Raw genomic sequence first — 15,412 nt, 5'->3', positions numbered from 1 at the left:
CTCTCGCACGCTGTTTAGGCATGTTTTGTGCCATTGATCGTCGTCGTCGTCATCCTTAATAAATAAAACATTTATTCATGCTTGGGTGTCGGCTGTGAATCCAGTGGAGAGAAACCCCCCACCACTAACTGCAAACTGGCATTCAGTTCTTCCTCCATTTTGTTTGGAACGCCCCAGCTTCCAACGATCCAATCAACTACCGAAGGACGAAATCAAGTCCCGCCCTCTCATTTCAGATGCCGTTTCACTGGGATATGTCACAGCAGAGAAGAAAAGACAATCGCAACTTCGTTTCATGCCGACTTTAAAGTGGTCATATGACCTTGCTAAAAAGAACATTTTGTGTATTTGGTGTAATGCAATGTGTTTATGCGGTTTAAGGTTAAAAAAACATTATTTTCCACATACTGTACATTGTTGTAAATACAACTTAACCACTGATTTCTAGTTGTGTCCTCTTTTGGAAGGGCAAACAAAGTAGTTTCGCTTTTGCAATGAAACACAGCGTCTCCACGACATGGCGGGTGTTGTTTGGATGCCGATTTTGGAAAGTTTTTGCTGGGATGGGCATTTAAAAAAATCTGAAATTCGCTTTTGCGCCATTATCTCCTTGTATTACAGTTAATCTTGTTCGCATTCTGTATAGTTCATGTCTGATACCACGCGCCAGCGTCACGTGTTCATGAGGATTAGGCTAATCATCCCATATAGAAAACATCACAAGTAAAATTAATCATGTTTATAAAGATAAACATGGGTTTATTATAGCCCACTTATGAGCAGCATTAGTAAACTGTGTAAATATAAAGAAATGCCAAATCACATGCAGGTTTTTTCAGACCGGAGACCATAATCGTGTAATAATTTATTTTATTATGATATGAAACGTCCAATTTTTCTTTCAATAATGTTTTTTTAAAGTTTTTTTTAAAGAATTTCGTGATAAACATTTTATTAGTTCTCATCATAGCAAGTGATTTTACTTAATCATTTATAATTGATATATAATTATTCATGAAGGCTGGAATGTGAAAAATGTCTTCAGGTGAATTCAGGTGTGCATAATTATTAAGCAGATTTTCTTTTACAGATAAAATGAGCCCAAAAAGAGATTTAACTCAGACTGAAAGTAAACAAAACGTATTTTAAATGCAAAATTGATTTCCGTGCGCTCGAAAGACTTTTTTCTTTGCGAAACGAACATTTTTTGCACAAAACTCAGATCGCGCGCGTGCAAAATGCACTTTTGTGCGCTCAAAATATGATCTTTCGCGCGCAGAATTGTGGCAGAAATGTAAGCCCATATGCTTCAAGTCGAACGCACCTAATGTCACATCTGGAAGAGAGGCGTACTCACGTGTTTTTGTGCGCACGTTCGTTTTCTCTGAATCGCACTTACGCACTTTTGAGAAATTATTTTAGAACAAATTTAGGACGGTTTATACGCAACATTTTATAAATGAGGCCCCAGATGACCCCTTTAAGTCTGATATTAACATAATATTTGCCAGCAAAACGAAAACCCAGAGAATTCATTTAAAGCCACACGCCCTGTCTAAAGCAACTGTTTGTTTTCTTTTGACATATATCTATAAAAAATACTACATACCTGCCAGATGATTTCTTCGTAAGCTAGGTTTTTGTGACTGGGTTATCAGAGGCCACATCTGCTAACAAGTAGTTCTGTTTCATTCCTCCCTTGCCTTTCCGTTAGGTGGTGCCAAATAATGACTACATTTTATTACCAGAAGCTTCCAATAGTCCCTTGTCTTTCCGTTAGGTGGTGCCAAACCTTCACTTAATAATGACTATATACTTCACACTGACGGTTGTTTTGTACGCAAAGGTATAATGACTTAGCATAGAAGTGTCATTTGTAATTTTAAAGGTTACAGAAGTTACAGGACTGACACGAAGGGATCTGTAGAACATTTATTACAGTATTTTGGGCTTGGATGTCAAACAGTAGAAAGTGTACATGCAAAAGACCACTGTATTGTTTTGTTTTTACCTCAAACAATAAGCCGTTTCATTCTTTTAACACTCCTTAAATACAGTACAGGAACAGCAGAAGCCAAGAGATGCATATTGATTTCAATAACAATGTATGATTAGATTGGCAAACTGTAAAGGCAGGACTGTAGATTTCAACAGACTCATCTGTGTCTGTTCTGTTTTCCAGTTTTAACACGAGGAGAAGCTCTTCCAGAAGAAGAGCTTGCATGGAGATTTAGGGGTTGGTTCATAAACAGACTTTTCTCCCAGTTTGCCATTCAGAAATTCAGGGTCAAGGTCAGCTAGTTCTTTACTAGTGAAGTTCAGCTCAGCCATATCCGTCATCATCTTCTTCAACAAGTCCTTCTGGTCTTTGGTCAGTATCTAGAAGATGAGATATATCCGTGGGCTTGAGTATTAGATCACTGCTATTGATTTTTACAGCATTAACAGTATAACAACACTGCAGTACATTTATTCTTAGCCAGTGACAAAGATCTTAGGAAATAGGCTACTAGCAAATATGAGCCCATGTACTTGTTTTTTCTTAAAAACACTGAATAAGAGATTCACCTCATTGGTGTGTAATTGCTTGTCTTGTACAGGTAACGCTTCACCATTCCAGACCACAAGGACCAGAGGAAACAGGCTCAGCATCATCCGCATTATGAACATGCTTCTCTCAGCCGCTGTACGATTGTCCCATCTAACTCCCATCGTCATGTTTTAGAGAGGTACCTTCACAAAAGATACTGATGCCGTGCAGGGGAAGAAAGCATTAGAAAATGACCTTATTTAGGTTATTGTTCAAATTTTTTTAACTATTTTATCTTACTTTGAGGACATCCTTTCATGCACAATTTTTTTTGTAAGGGAACATTAAAATATCCTTAACAGATGTACAGTAATTCATTTTAAAATTCCTGTATGGAATTGATGCTATTTAAACAAAAACAATCCCCACATGCTCTGAAAGGCACCTTAAGGTCACCTTAACACAACCGTAATCATGCATAAAAAGGAAACATGCTTTATTATATACATACTTTAGCTTTTAAAGGAAGTGTTGATCTTTGGTATTTGTCGGTTCAAACTGCAGCATCTCTGTTTGTGTCAGACTTAATCTGTAGCCAGACTCCTCCCTGGCTGATTCATAATTAATCAGCAGACTGCTCGAAATAGGGTGTCCACTTCCTGTCCTGGCTCTCCATGCGCTGAATTGCCTTGTTCACCATGATGACTCAGCATCATTCGCCTATACGACTCCTTCACTATAATATTCTAAACTGCCTAGTTCTAGTGTGTCCTCTATTTGAAGTGGCTTTGAATCACTGAGATGTTCTTTTTCCGAGTAATCAGGCCATGGACATATATTTAAACCCACCATTTCAAACAGTTGCTTCATAGTCAGTAGCATAAACAGCATATTCTACCTAAAATTTATTTAGTAGAACATTAAGGTACAGATTAACACTCATCTCTGGAGTCCTTGTAGCATTTTAAGGTCATCTTACCCCAGTTACTCTGTTGGGTGGACCATTTGAAAAACTTCACATGGAAGTGACATCATTAGTCACACATATATGAGAGGCACCTGCTGCTCTCTTCAGCTCTTTGATCTTTAAACAGGTTGGAGGTGAATTAGGGATATTAGTGCAGCGTGAAATCCTATTTTTACAGCCATTTTTCCCTGCTTTATGTTTGGTTCAACACTAAATGTACCTTACATATCAGAAAGCATCATAATAAAAATTTATTTTCTATATTTGTGCCACATAACTGTTAAGATTTCACATGAACAAGGCACTTGCCAGTACCTGCCAGCATCATTTGCTGTAATGTAAACCTGAACGGTGTTATTATTTGCAAGTAAAATTAAGTTTGTTTGTTTTTTAAATAAAATTTAACGTAAATGGGAGCTACTAAAACTAAACCAAAATAAATATCCATGACTCCAAAACTAACTAAAATAAAGTAAAATGGACGCAAATTAGTTTTTGTTGTAGATATATGAATGATTAATATATTATAAAACCTTTACAAACCACCTGCAGTGAACATGAACAGCAACAACACTAGACTGTGCCGAGAAACTGGTAAATGTTTTTAAATGCAACTTTGGCAGCCCTAAAACTAAAATAAAAACTAAATATTCTTGATAAGAGAAATAAAAACTACATTAAAATTCAAATCTATAATTAACTGTGTTTACTTTACTGGGATGTTTATTTGAGTATATTACTCAAGTGTCAAGATACTTACATAGTACTACTCATAAAAATTCAGTTTTTATATGTTATATGTGTGTTGTTATTATTTCATCCTCAAAGAATAATCATTCAGCTGAAGATATTACTATTGTAAACAATCTCATTGTTCCAAAAAATCCTTTCTGACCTCTCCTGGTGACAAATTAGAAGTACATACAAATAAACAAGTTGCATATCTAGCATTTACTGTTAAAAATAAGCATGAGTAAATCCTGTTTGCAGTAGACAGCATGTGAGTGAAGAAGACAAAAGCTAATTAAAAAGGGATTGAAATCTTTATTTAGCCTAATGCAGTGCAATAGTTGCCCATAATCCAGGGTTAACTCTGTGAACTCTGGGGGCAAAGCATGACCGGTCTACAGCAAGAAGAATCTCAGAAACAACACTCTTACTCAAAACTGCTGTGTTTGCAACAGTGGACCTTAAAACTACAAGAACAGAGCTTACAAATAGTGTATACACTATGTTTTAGTATAAATAGAAATATGCATTTGAACACTCTTCAGTAAGAGCTCTACTGTGAGCTGAAGTTCAATTCTTCAGGAGGAATGTGCTCAGCTGCTCTGGTCCTTCATCAAGAGGAGAAGTTCTTTGCTGTTTAACCTGATACCACTCTTGATTTTAGGCATTGTAGGATGATGACGACACGTTTCCTCCATGGCCTGTCCAGTTAGTGTGAATGAACTTTCCAGGGTTTGATAGCAGCTCATACGTGTGGGCACCAAAGTAGTCCCTCTGTGCCTGAAGAATGTCACAATATTATAGGTGATATTAGCTCAGCCAATAGTAAATACAAAGAGAGAACAACTACTTGAGCATTAAAATAAAAGAAGGGACTCATAAAGTGTCTGAAGCAAAAGTACTAATTCTTATTCAAACCAAAAAGACAAAAAGTAATTATTTATTCTAATTTAATTAAAGTAAATGAACAAAAATCATACTAAAGTCTTCAAATGCCTACAACCATAAATGTCCAGATGTAATCCCTGTGATATAGCATAGGGTTAGTTAGAGAGAGAAGGTTTGTGTGTTCTAGAGAGGTTTACCTGCAGCAGGTTTGCTGGGAGCATCTCATGCCTGTAACCGTCATAGAAGGACAGGGCAGTGGTGAAGCACGGCATGGGGATCCCCTGCTGCACACCTGTACTTACTACCCTACGCCATGATTCCTGCAAAACACAACCCACTTACTGCTAAAGAAAACATATTCTATATATGCTGTATTAATACCAATCAACTTTTAGGTCACACTTTATTTTAAGGTCCAATTCTCGTTATTATTAAACCATTAACTACTACATTAAACTCCTAATTTGCTGCTTATTAATAGTTAGTAAGGTAGTTGTTCAATTTAGGTATTAGATAGGATTAGGGATGTAGAATATGGTCATGCAGAATATGTGCTTAATAAGTACTAATAAACAGCCAATATGTTAATAATAGGCATGCTAATAAGCAACTAATTAATAGAGTGAATTGGTCCCTATTCTAAAGTGTTACCGACATTATATCAGTTTTTAACGTAAACCACTGTTCCTACATAATTTCCATTTCAAAATTACATGTTTTTCCAAACTGGATTTTCAGACCATATTTGACATCTGATAAATTACTTTAAAATCCAACTGTTCATTTATGTTACTTTCTGACTATGTATGCTATTATGTTGTCAAATATTTGCTGGAATATTGTAGCTAAACACTGTAGCTCATACAAATCAATTACCACCAATGCATTTACATTTACATTACATTACATTTACATTGTCATTTACTTACAAATAAGGACAATGGAAGCAATCAAAATCAACAAAAGAGCAATGATACGCAAGTGCTATAACAAGTCTCAGCTTAACGCAGTACACGTAGCAAGGTTTTTTTTTGGTAATTATATAATAAATAAGAAAAGAAATAGATAGAATACAAAAAGAATAGAGAAGCTAGTGTTAATGAATTTAGGTAAATGGGTGCAGAGCCAGTGGTGGTTTTGTAGGCAAACATTAGTGCCTTGAATTTTATGCGAGCAGCTACTGGTAGCCAGTGCAAATTGATGAACAGAGGTGTGACGTGCATTCTTTTCGGCTCATTAAGAATTATGCTGCCGTGTTCTGGATTAATTGTAACGGTTTATGTGCAAGCATTTTATGAAAAACTTCAGTGCTAAACTACATGATTACGTTTGATACACTTTCATTGACTGCATAGATCTTAATTTAAATTCATATTATAAAATATTATGAAATAAAATGAAATTGTCACTGATTAAATGATATTTTATCCATAAATGCTATTTGCTATAGTAGAAATTCCAAATTTTTCATAATCTTGGTAAAATAGGTTGTATTGTATATGACTTTGCTGTAGTAATTGCATGCAGTATCAAAATGAATATATTGTATGCTTATACTATGTAAAATAAATTATGTTTGGACTGTGTTCACTGTGTATATATTTGGAAGGAACTAAGTGGACATAGTTTTTGCACATAACGGTTTAGAGGCACTGTATGCACATAAACAGTCTGCCATTAGTGCCGCTGATTTCTCTTCATATTTAGTGGCACTATTACAGGAAACTTGTGAAATTTGTGGTCATTCTTGGCTCACTTCCTGTACCTGACAATCCTGTACAGCTTTACTGAAGAAGTTATCCAGCAGCAAACTCTGCAGCTCGGAGTTCCGGTCAAACGCTTCCTTGATCTTTCCCAAGAAAACACTGCGAATGAAAGATTCATGACCTTTATTCATAGCTAATCTACAGTTATGATATTGTAAAATCAGCTTCCTCATTTCTGTGCGTGTGGGATTTTTACATGAAACATTATCACCACTTCCTAGTGTTTACAGAGTTGCAACATTCACCGGGTGGAGAAAAGATGAAGTTTCATATGATTTAATTCTTGAGTATTTCAGTAGACAAATGTGTCTTTTGAACATTAAAGCATGTCAATATATATTCTGTTACACCAAATACACAAAATAATGATCTTTAAAATAGCATCATATGACCCCTTTAACTGATAAGCAATCTGAATAAAGCATATCGTTTTATGCAATATTTTTAAATCACTGTGAGCAAAGCTTGCTTACCTGCGAATAATGCAGCCTCCTCTCCACATCAGGGCAATAGCACCATAGTTAAGAGACCAGCCGAACTCTACTGCAGCCTGTCTGAGCAGCATGAAGCCTTGAGCATATGAAATAATCTTTGAGGCATACAAAGCCTGAAAAAGAAATAATACATTTTCATGAAGTTAAAAACAACCCATTATTATTAAACCCAATAATGCTTAACATTAACTGGCACATTCAAACATGAACAAAACCTATGCATGGATATAGTGCTGCAAAACGATTAATCGCGAATAAAATCGCATTCAAAATAAAAGTTTATATTTACATTCTATATGTGTGTGTACTGTGTATATGTATATATAAATACACACATACATGTATATATTATTCTGTGTTTTTCTGTCAATATGGGGTGCTGTGTGTACATTAATGAGGAAAAAAAATTAACTTAAATGATTTTAGCAAATGGCTGCAATATAACAAAGAGTGAAAAATTTAAGGGGGTCTGAATACTTTCCGTACCCACTGTACAAATATATATTTTTTAAACATATACATACGTGTGTGTGTATTTATATTTACATAATAAATATACACAGTACACACACATAGCATGTAAAAAACTTTTATTATGAATGCGATTAATCGTTTTGCAGCCCTACATGGATATCAACTATCCATATTTTACTAAGTCTATCCCACCTTTCTAATATCTTCGAGAAACTGTGCCTTGTTTCCGGTGAACTTGACACCCTGGGGGCCGGTGAGGCTCTTACTGGCCTGAACCCTCTCATCCTTCAGAGAGGAGAGACATCTGGCAAAGACAGCTTCCCCTGTGAGTGAAAGACACCGCATACAACACAAACAGTCATCTCCAGGTACAGTCTGCATCTCTGGTCACATAATAACATTATAATCACTGTTAGACCATGCCAGAGAGACCACATGAGGAAACATTAAAACATTAGATAGTCGAAGCATGACAGACGGGCCCCACACAGAACAACCTGATCATATTAGCACACTAAAAAGATTGTACAATGAGAGAAAATCACTTTGGATGTCTGCTAAATGAAGCTGTACCCTCTCTTTATTACTGTGTCTATCAATAATATGTATAAAAAAAAAAATTCTCGTGTTTAAAAAAAAATAAATTCATTAAAAATAATAATAATAACTAAACTTAAATAAATTATTATTAATACAATCTAGTGACTCAGACATGTTTTGTATTTTAGATATATTGTTGTATTTTATTATTATTACTATTATTACAAAAATACAATTATATATCTAAAATAAAAAAAGCATATCCGAGTTACCAGACATAATTTTCATGAAATTAAGCACATTTCCCCCCAACTTCTCAATACTGTAGTGCAAATATTTTTTAGACTGATTTTCATTTTTAAATATCCAGGAAGAATTTTTTTTCATTCATGTTTTTTATAGTAATGCGACTTATTATTTTGAAGTGAAATGTGACTAGGACATTTCTTTCTCAGATTCATCTATGACTTCTATAGAGCAGTTATATATATATATATATATATATATTATAGGCCTCTTTTCTCTGGGTCTTCAAGACTCCAGTCACAATGTATAATGCAGCTCATATCTGGTACCAGACCCTGGCACTGTTGACTCTGGTAACGTAACTCAACAGTGAGCCAGACTATTGTAAGAGCAGATCTTACTACATCTACAAACATGAGAGGCTGGAAGCAAAACCCTGAACTCAGCATGACTTTGTATTATATTATCACCCAACCCAAGGCCAACAAGTGTGGGAAGAGGCGAGTGGAGGAAGGAATTAAAATATCAAGTGGAAAACAGCCAGTCATGGTGAACACAGCACTGGAATTCAGCCTATTGAAAGAAGAAAACCCTCCTCTACAACCATACAAATCATAGCTGCTCTCTCACGCTTCAGCCTTTTGTTCATTTAACTGACACTACATATACAAGCCCATACCCTGATCTAACAACTACACATCAAGTCAGGTCAAATTTATTTACACAGCGCTTTTCATAATGCATATAGTTTCAAAACAGCTTTATAAAAACAAATGCATCAATTTTGACAAATATTGTGTAACTGGTTTTTGTGCTTTGAGCGATCCTAAGGTAACATCTAAAGTCAACTACAAGCTCAAAACCTCAATCCACCACAGATCTCAATAAGATTTTTTTTCCTGCTGGGCCAAGACAATATTTCTCATTTAAAATCATTTATTTTTATTTTTAATATATTTATAGAAATGTTTTTACTTGTCTTTTTTTTTTTTTTGCAGATTTTTTTTGCACAAAGCTGTAAATAATTCAACTGCATAAATAACTCCATAAATTTAGAAATATTACTTTTGAAAATGATGACATACAATAGAAAACAGTGCTGATTGGTTTGTAGTTTTCAACACTTTAATGGAGATCTAAACTTGCTCACCTTTATATAAAGCGGTTTTGAAACAATGTGCACAGTAACAAAAAAAATTGCAAATAAATAAGTAATAAATAAATGTGACTTGAATTTCACAAATTTTTCTTGCTTATTCAACAATGCTTCATTTATATTAGCCTGCTAGATAACATAATTTTGGTGAGAATTTGCAACAACATAAAATAGCTGTATCACAGAATACCAAAAATGTAAGTTTGAAAGGCATAAAAATAAATGTACAAGATTAAGTAATGGTAAATGGCGATTAATCACTAGGACCAAAACTCTTTCACAATAGCCCCAGGACAGCGAGCCCTGCACCAAAAGCCAGAACAGAAAATCCCACTTATGTCACATCAGCTGAAGAGGTGAATAGCAAAGCTGCTTATGGACGCGCTTCATTTTCTAAGCCCAAGGGACTTTCTCCCTCTATATCTAAAATAACAAATACACACCCATAGCCGAGAAATTACGCAAGACTGTATCTTACCTATCAGTGTAACAGGTGTGCCGTATTCCAAAGCGGAGATAGCCGTCCATTTCCCTGTGCCTTTCTGCCCGGCGCTGTCTCTGATTTTGGGCAGCAGATGAGTGCCATCCTCATCCTTGAATTTCAGGATATTGGCAGTGATCTCAATGAGGAAAGAGTCCAGCTCTGTCTTATTCCACTGATTGAAGGCCTGATAGGCAAACCAGACAAAGAAATTTAGTCTTAAGAGGAAGCAGACCAAAACAGTCCTTCACAAGGGACAGGGTGAGGTGTATTTCAAAATACAAACGAAATAAGGAAGGAGGAAACAGAAAAGAGGCAATACAGAGGGGATTTGAAGAATTACAACATCACGGACTGTTCATCTGCATTACAAAACAATAGTAATTATAGAAGTAAGTTGAAGTCTAACCTGAGCCATTTCATCATGGTCCATACACAGCACATCCTTCATCAGATGGTAGGCCTCACAGATCAGCTGCATGTCACCGTATTCAATACCGTTATGGACCATCTTAACAAAATGTCCAGCTCCTTCATCTCCAACCTAAACAAATATACAAAGATTTTGGAGAAGTGCATTCACAGGCTGTATAAATCTATTGAGAACTAATACTCACCCAGTCGCAGCACGGCTCTCCTGTGCCCACCTTGGTGGCAATGCTCTGAAAAATCTCTTTTATGTGTGGCCTGAAGGTATAAAATAATAATTTGATTCCATAAATGTCAATAAATACACACACATATGCATAGGTGGACTTGTTTGATACATGCTTGTCCTCACCAGGCATCCTCATGTCCTCCAGGCATCAGTGAGGGTCCATAACGAGCCCCGTCTTCTCCTCCACTCACTCCACTACCCACAAACAGAAGGTTCTTCTCCTTCAGGCTCCTACAGCGTCTCTGTATGTGACGAGCATGAACATTTAGATCAAATACTGTTATCACCTCATCATAAATTTGGATTGTTAACCTCACCGTTGTATCTCTGTACTCTGAATTTCCACCATCAATGATAATGTCACCAGGTTCAAGAAGAGGAACCTACAATATAAAGTGGGTTACTTGATCACTTTGGCTTGGTGACAAAGCAAACTAAGACCGTTGATTCATGGTGACGTTTACCAGTTTATCAATGAAGTCATCGACAGCTTGTCCTGCTTTGACGAGGAGGAGGATGCGACGAGGTTTTTTTAGTTTAGCCACCATGTCTTCAAGGGACTCGGCCCCGATCACCTTAGTGCCTTTGGCTTCGTTGTTTAAAAAGTCATGGACCTTGGACACTGTCCTGTTGAACGCGCAGACCTGAGAAATGACAGTAGTTATAACATCATAAACCTGATCTGAACCATCAGAACAGGTTAGAATTGCAACTTACCACAAATCCATGGTCATTCATGTTCAGGATCAGATTCTGGCCCATCACAGCCAGACCAATGAGAGCAATATCCGCTCTGTGGAGACACAAATATGGAGATTGGGAGAAAGAACATTCATGATAGATTGTGAGTGCTAGCTTATTGAAATCAGTGGTTATGACAAATGTCATTCAGTCTAGCTGGATAACATAGAACGAATTTCAAATCTAAATCTGTCTGAACTGAAAAAAGTGCTTGATAGTAAGCAGAGAGATTAGTATAGATAAAATGAATGCTGACAATGTGAAATAACTTACACTATATTACATATGATAATATACAGTCAAATGTGCTCAGTCAAATTCAATTTCATATTACAAAGTATTTTAAAAGCAAAATGTATACTTACTGAGCCATGGTTGTAGGTTGGTTCCGTCTTAAAATGACACTTTGGATCAGGGTTTTGACTACTACAGCACCGTCTCTGCTGAACTTCCTTATTCACGGCCTGAGCAGCAGCACTACACCAACTCCCAATGAACACGCCTGACAGATTACAGTGGTCGTGGCGTCATCCGTATCGCCGTCTGTGATTGGCGGAGACTCTCTGAGCCGAGATTGGATGCTGTTCATTGGCTGTCTAGTTTTGTCCCCCACCCCCCGTCTGTTCTCCGTCCACTGTTTCAGAAAAAGCTGAGAGCATTTGGTAATGAAGTAAATAGGGAGTGAGATTTTTCTTGAGGAACTCTGAGACGATTGATTTTGTAGAGCACCGTTGCATCACTATTGTGATGTGTGTAACGTATGAAATTTCATCAAAGTGATTAATTATTAAGTAGATTACTACATTTAGACGTAACGACTATCTTCCGAAATATAAAACTTTGAAAACAAGTTTAATTAAATAGATAAATACAATAATTATATATATATATGGCTTGAGTGTGTAATACTATCTGATAAAAATAGTTATAAGTATTTGACGTAATTATTTATTAAATATACATTATAGATAATGTAACTAGCCTATATGTAATAATATAATGTAATTATAATAATAACGTCATTATTTCCAAGATGATCTTTCTTCATATAGAAACTTTATCTCATCTGTGACCCTGGGCCACAAAACCAAAAGGCTCAATTTTTTGAATTTGAGATTAATCTGAATAAATAAACTTTCCATTGATGTATGGTTTGTTAGGATAGGATAGGATACAATATCTGACCGAGATACAACTATTTGAAAATCTGGAATCTGAGGGTGCAAAAAAACTCGAAATATTGAGAAGTTCTTAGCAATATCTCTAAAAATGAAGTTCTTAGCAATGCATATCACTAATCAAAAAATAAGTTTTGATTACAGAATATCTTCATGGACAAAATCATTCACTTGTTACATATCTTCATTTGTTACAAAATACCTTCATGGAACAAGATCTTTACATAATATCCTAATGATTTTGACCCATATAATGTATTTTTGGCTATTGCTACAAATATACCCCTGCTGACTGGTTCTGTGGTCCAGGGTCACATATAGTAAATGTTCTGGTTATTTATTAAGAATTTTTTTCCTTTAATAGTAATAATATCACCTTTAAAGTTATCCAAATGAAGTTCTTAGCAATGCATATCACTAATCAAAAAATAAGTTTTGATTACAGAATATCTTCATGGACAAAATCATTCACTTGTTACATATCTTCATTTGTTACAAAATACCTTCATGGAACAAGATCTTTACATAATATCCTAATGATTTTGACCCATATAATGTATTTTTGGCTATTGCTACAAATATACCCCTGCTGACTGGTTCTGTGGTCCAGGGTCACATATAGTAAATGTTCTGGTTATTTATTAAGAATTTTTTTCCTTTAATAGTAATAATAACAACAACAATCTGTTATCTAATCAGTAAAAATATAAAGTAAAATATAAAGGTAGGCATAATGTTATTATTTTACAGCACATTATTTTTATATCAAATGTGATATTTTATTTACTCAACTGGTTAGTTTGTTAGATGCTTTTTGTCAAAAGGTTAAAATATTTCATAAAATCATATATTTTTTTAGATCTCTTAAAAACAAACAAACAAGCTAGCTTTAAGACAAAGTGGCAAAAGACCAAGAAAAAAAAAACACTTCTAACAATTACCAGCCAGCCATATCAATTTAGGAAGTCAAATAATGTAATATCACGAGATATAGCTAGCAAAATGTCACTTTAACTAAACAGTAGATAAGACAAAAGCTATAGCCTATGTATAATGCAGAGTGTTGTGTAAAGAGAAAGAAAGAGACAACACGAGATCCGTTGTTCGTCTAATGCACTGGTTGTAATTTTATTTGTACCTCATTCACTAAACAGGTCAATGGTGCAAGATTACCATACACAGAATTAAGATATATGCATTACACGTCTAGGCTATACAGCGAATGGATTATAATTATTACAAATACAGGAGACATATTTACATTTTAATCCAAGTTCCGTACAACATGAAATATTTACAAAATAAGTATGAAAATGAAGCCAATCTGACAAATAATGTACAGTGTTAATGCCACAGCTGAACTGTTTTCTATCGTTTCATCACAATGAGAGGGAGTGATGCTCATCTGATGGGGCGATACAGTAATGCCAGGGTTGCTTCAGAGGCAGCATGGGGAAAAAAATGCATGAGTGAGCACAAAAACAAAGAGGTAAAGCAAAACAGGTTCTTTTTCTAGAAAATATATTCCCTGATGTTAGAAATCAAAACGAACAGGCCTCATCATAACTCTGCCCTCCATATCTATAGACTAAATGTGAAAAAGTGCCCTTGTAACACAGTCAGATTTCTATTTCAAGAAATAAGAAGCACAGCAACATGTCAGTCCCTAATTAAGATATTCGTCTTTCATTCATGCAATTTTAGTGAAACGCAATGTACATTCAATGAGAAAAACACCACAACCTAAAACCATTTGGTTTCCATTTGAGAAAACAACAAAAACATCGTTCAAGCTTTATTTGTTCTGTTAGTTGTATAAACACATGTGCAAAAAGCTGCAAACTAAATATATACATTGCAAAACAATAAATACAGTTAATGAAATTCATTATGAATATCATATTAGTCAACCAAGCCACTCAACAAAGATGGTAAAAAAAAAAACATAGAAAAGACAAAAACCTTTGCTCTGGCAAAAATGTGTAACATTAACTCACACTTGTCATGTAATTAGATCAATGCTAACCTTCACTAACCGTTAAGCACTCTATGTGCCGGATCTGAAGATTACATTTGAACATTTTCACAGATGACGTAACAATCAAACAGCTCAGATGAAGCCTAAAGGCTGGCTGACCTAAGGACTTGACTTTACGAGCCATTTTCATGCGTTTCCTGTGAAAATGCGCTTCAAGAAGAGAAAGTGCAGTGTATGTTGCAGCAAGAATATTGACTTCATAAGGATTGACAGTGTGACAGTCTGGTGGGCAATAATTCCTGCTGGTTGTCTGGCCAGAGGACTGTTATATGCTCAACCAAATGGCTGAAATTTCACCATCAAACTGAATCACTGCTAACTTCAGCATTTGTCTCTTGACTGCATGTCTTCAAATGCACAGAGCAAAGATTTTCAAAACAAAAGCAGAACACTACCATCCCTGCACTGCAGTGAACTGCATAAATGGCCCAATTTCTACTGACAGTGATCAAACTGTTTTAGTGGTCAAACTTGGTCTGTTCAAATAAGTAAAGAAGAACAGCTGAATAAAAATGAGGAGCCTTCC

At 35.5% G+C, this 15,412-nt stretch overlaps 2 protein-coding genes across 2 annotated transcripts; both read right to left on the bottom strand.

Moving 5' to 3' along the window:
- Positions 1 to 1,921: 1,921 nt before the first annotated feature.
- sst6.2 (somatostatin 6.2) lies at positions 1,922 to 3,112 on the bottom strand. Its single transcript, XM_016513099.1, has 3 exons — positions 3,042 to 3,112; positions 2,569 to 2,747; positions 1,922 to 2,379 (listed from the first exon to the last, which is right to left on the bottom strand). The coding sequence occupies exons 2-3, from the start codon at positions 2,716 to 2,718 to the stop codon at positions 2,185 to 2,187; spliced, it is 345 nt and encodes a 114-aa protein (XP_016368585.1). The 5' UTR covers positions 2,719 to 2,747; positions 3,042 to 3,112; the 3' UTR covers positions 1,922 to 2,184.
- Positions 3,113 to 4,521: 1,409 nt separating this feature from the next.
- Positions 4,522 to 12,148, bottom strand: pgd (phosphogluconate dehydrogenase). Its single transcript, XM_016513187.1, has 13 exons — positions 12,036 to 12,148; positions 11,647 to 11,722; positions 11,394 to 11,573; positions 11,247 to 11,312; positions 11,053 to 11,171; positions 10,889 to 10,958; positions 10,681 to 10,815; positions 10,269 to 10,458; positions 8,041 to 8,171; positions 7,354 to 7,487; positions 6,880 to 6,979; positions 5,312 to 5,434; positions 4,522 to 5,006 (listed from the first exon to the last, which is right to left on the bottom strand). The coding sequence occupies exons 1-13, from the start codon at positions 12,041 to 12,043 to the stop codon at positions 4,887 to 4,889; spliced, it is 1,452 nt and encodes a 483-aa protein (XP_016368673.1). The 5' UTR covers positions 12,044 to 12,148; the 3' UTR covers positions 4,522 to 4,886.
- Between the last annotated feature and the right edge of the window lie 3,264 nt (positions 12,149 to 15,412).

Source organism: Sinocyclocheilus rhinocerous, unplaced genomic scaffold, assembly GCF_001515625.1.
Source record: "Sinocyclocheilus rhinocerous isolate Xijiao unplaced genomic scaffold, SAMN03320098_v1.1 scaffold1406, whole genome shotgun sequence".
Lineage (NCBI taxonomy): Eukaryota > Metazoa > Chordata > Actinopteri > Cypriniformes > Cyprinidae > Sinocyclocheilus > Sinocyclocheilus rhinocerous.
Note: the sequence above shows the minus strand (reverse complement) of the source record. Positions and strands in the feature narration are given on the sequence as shown.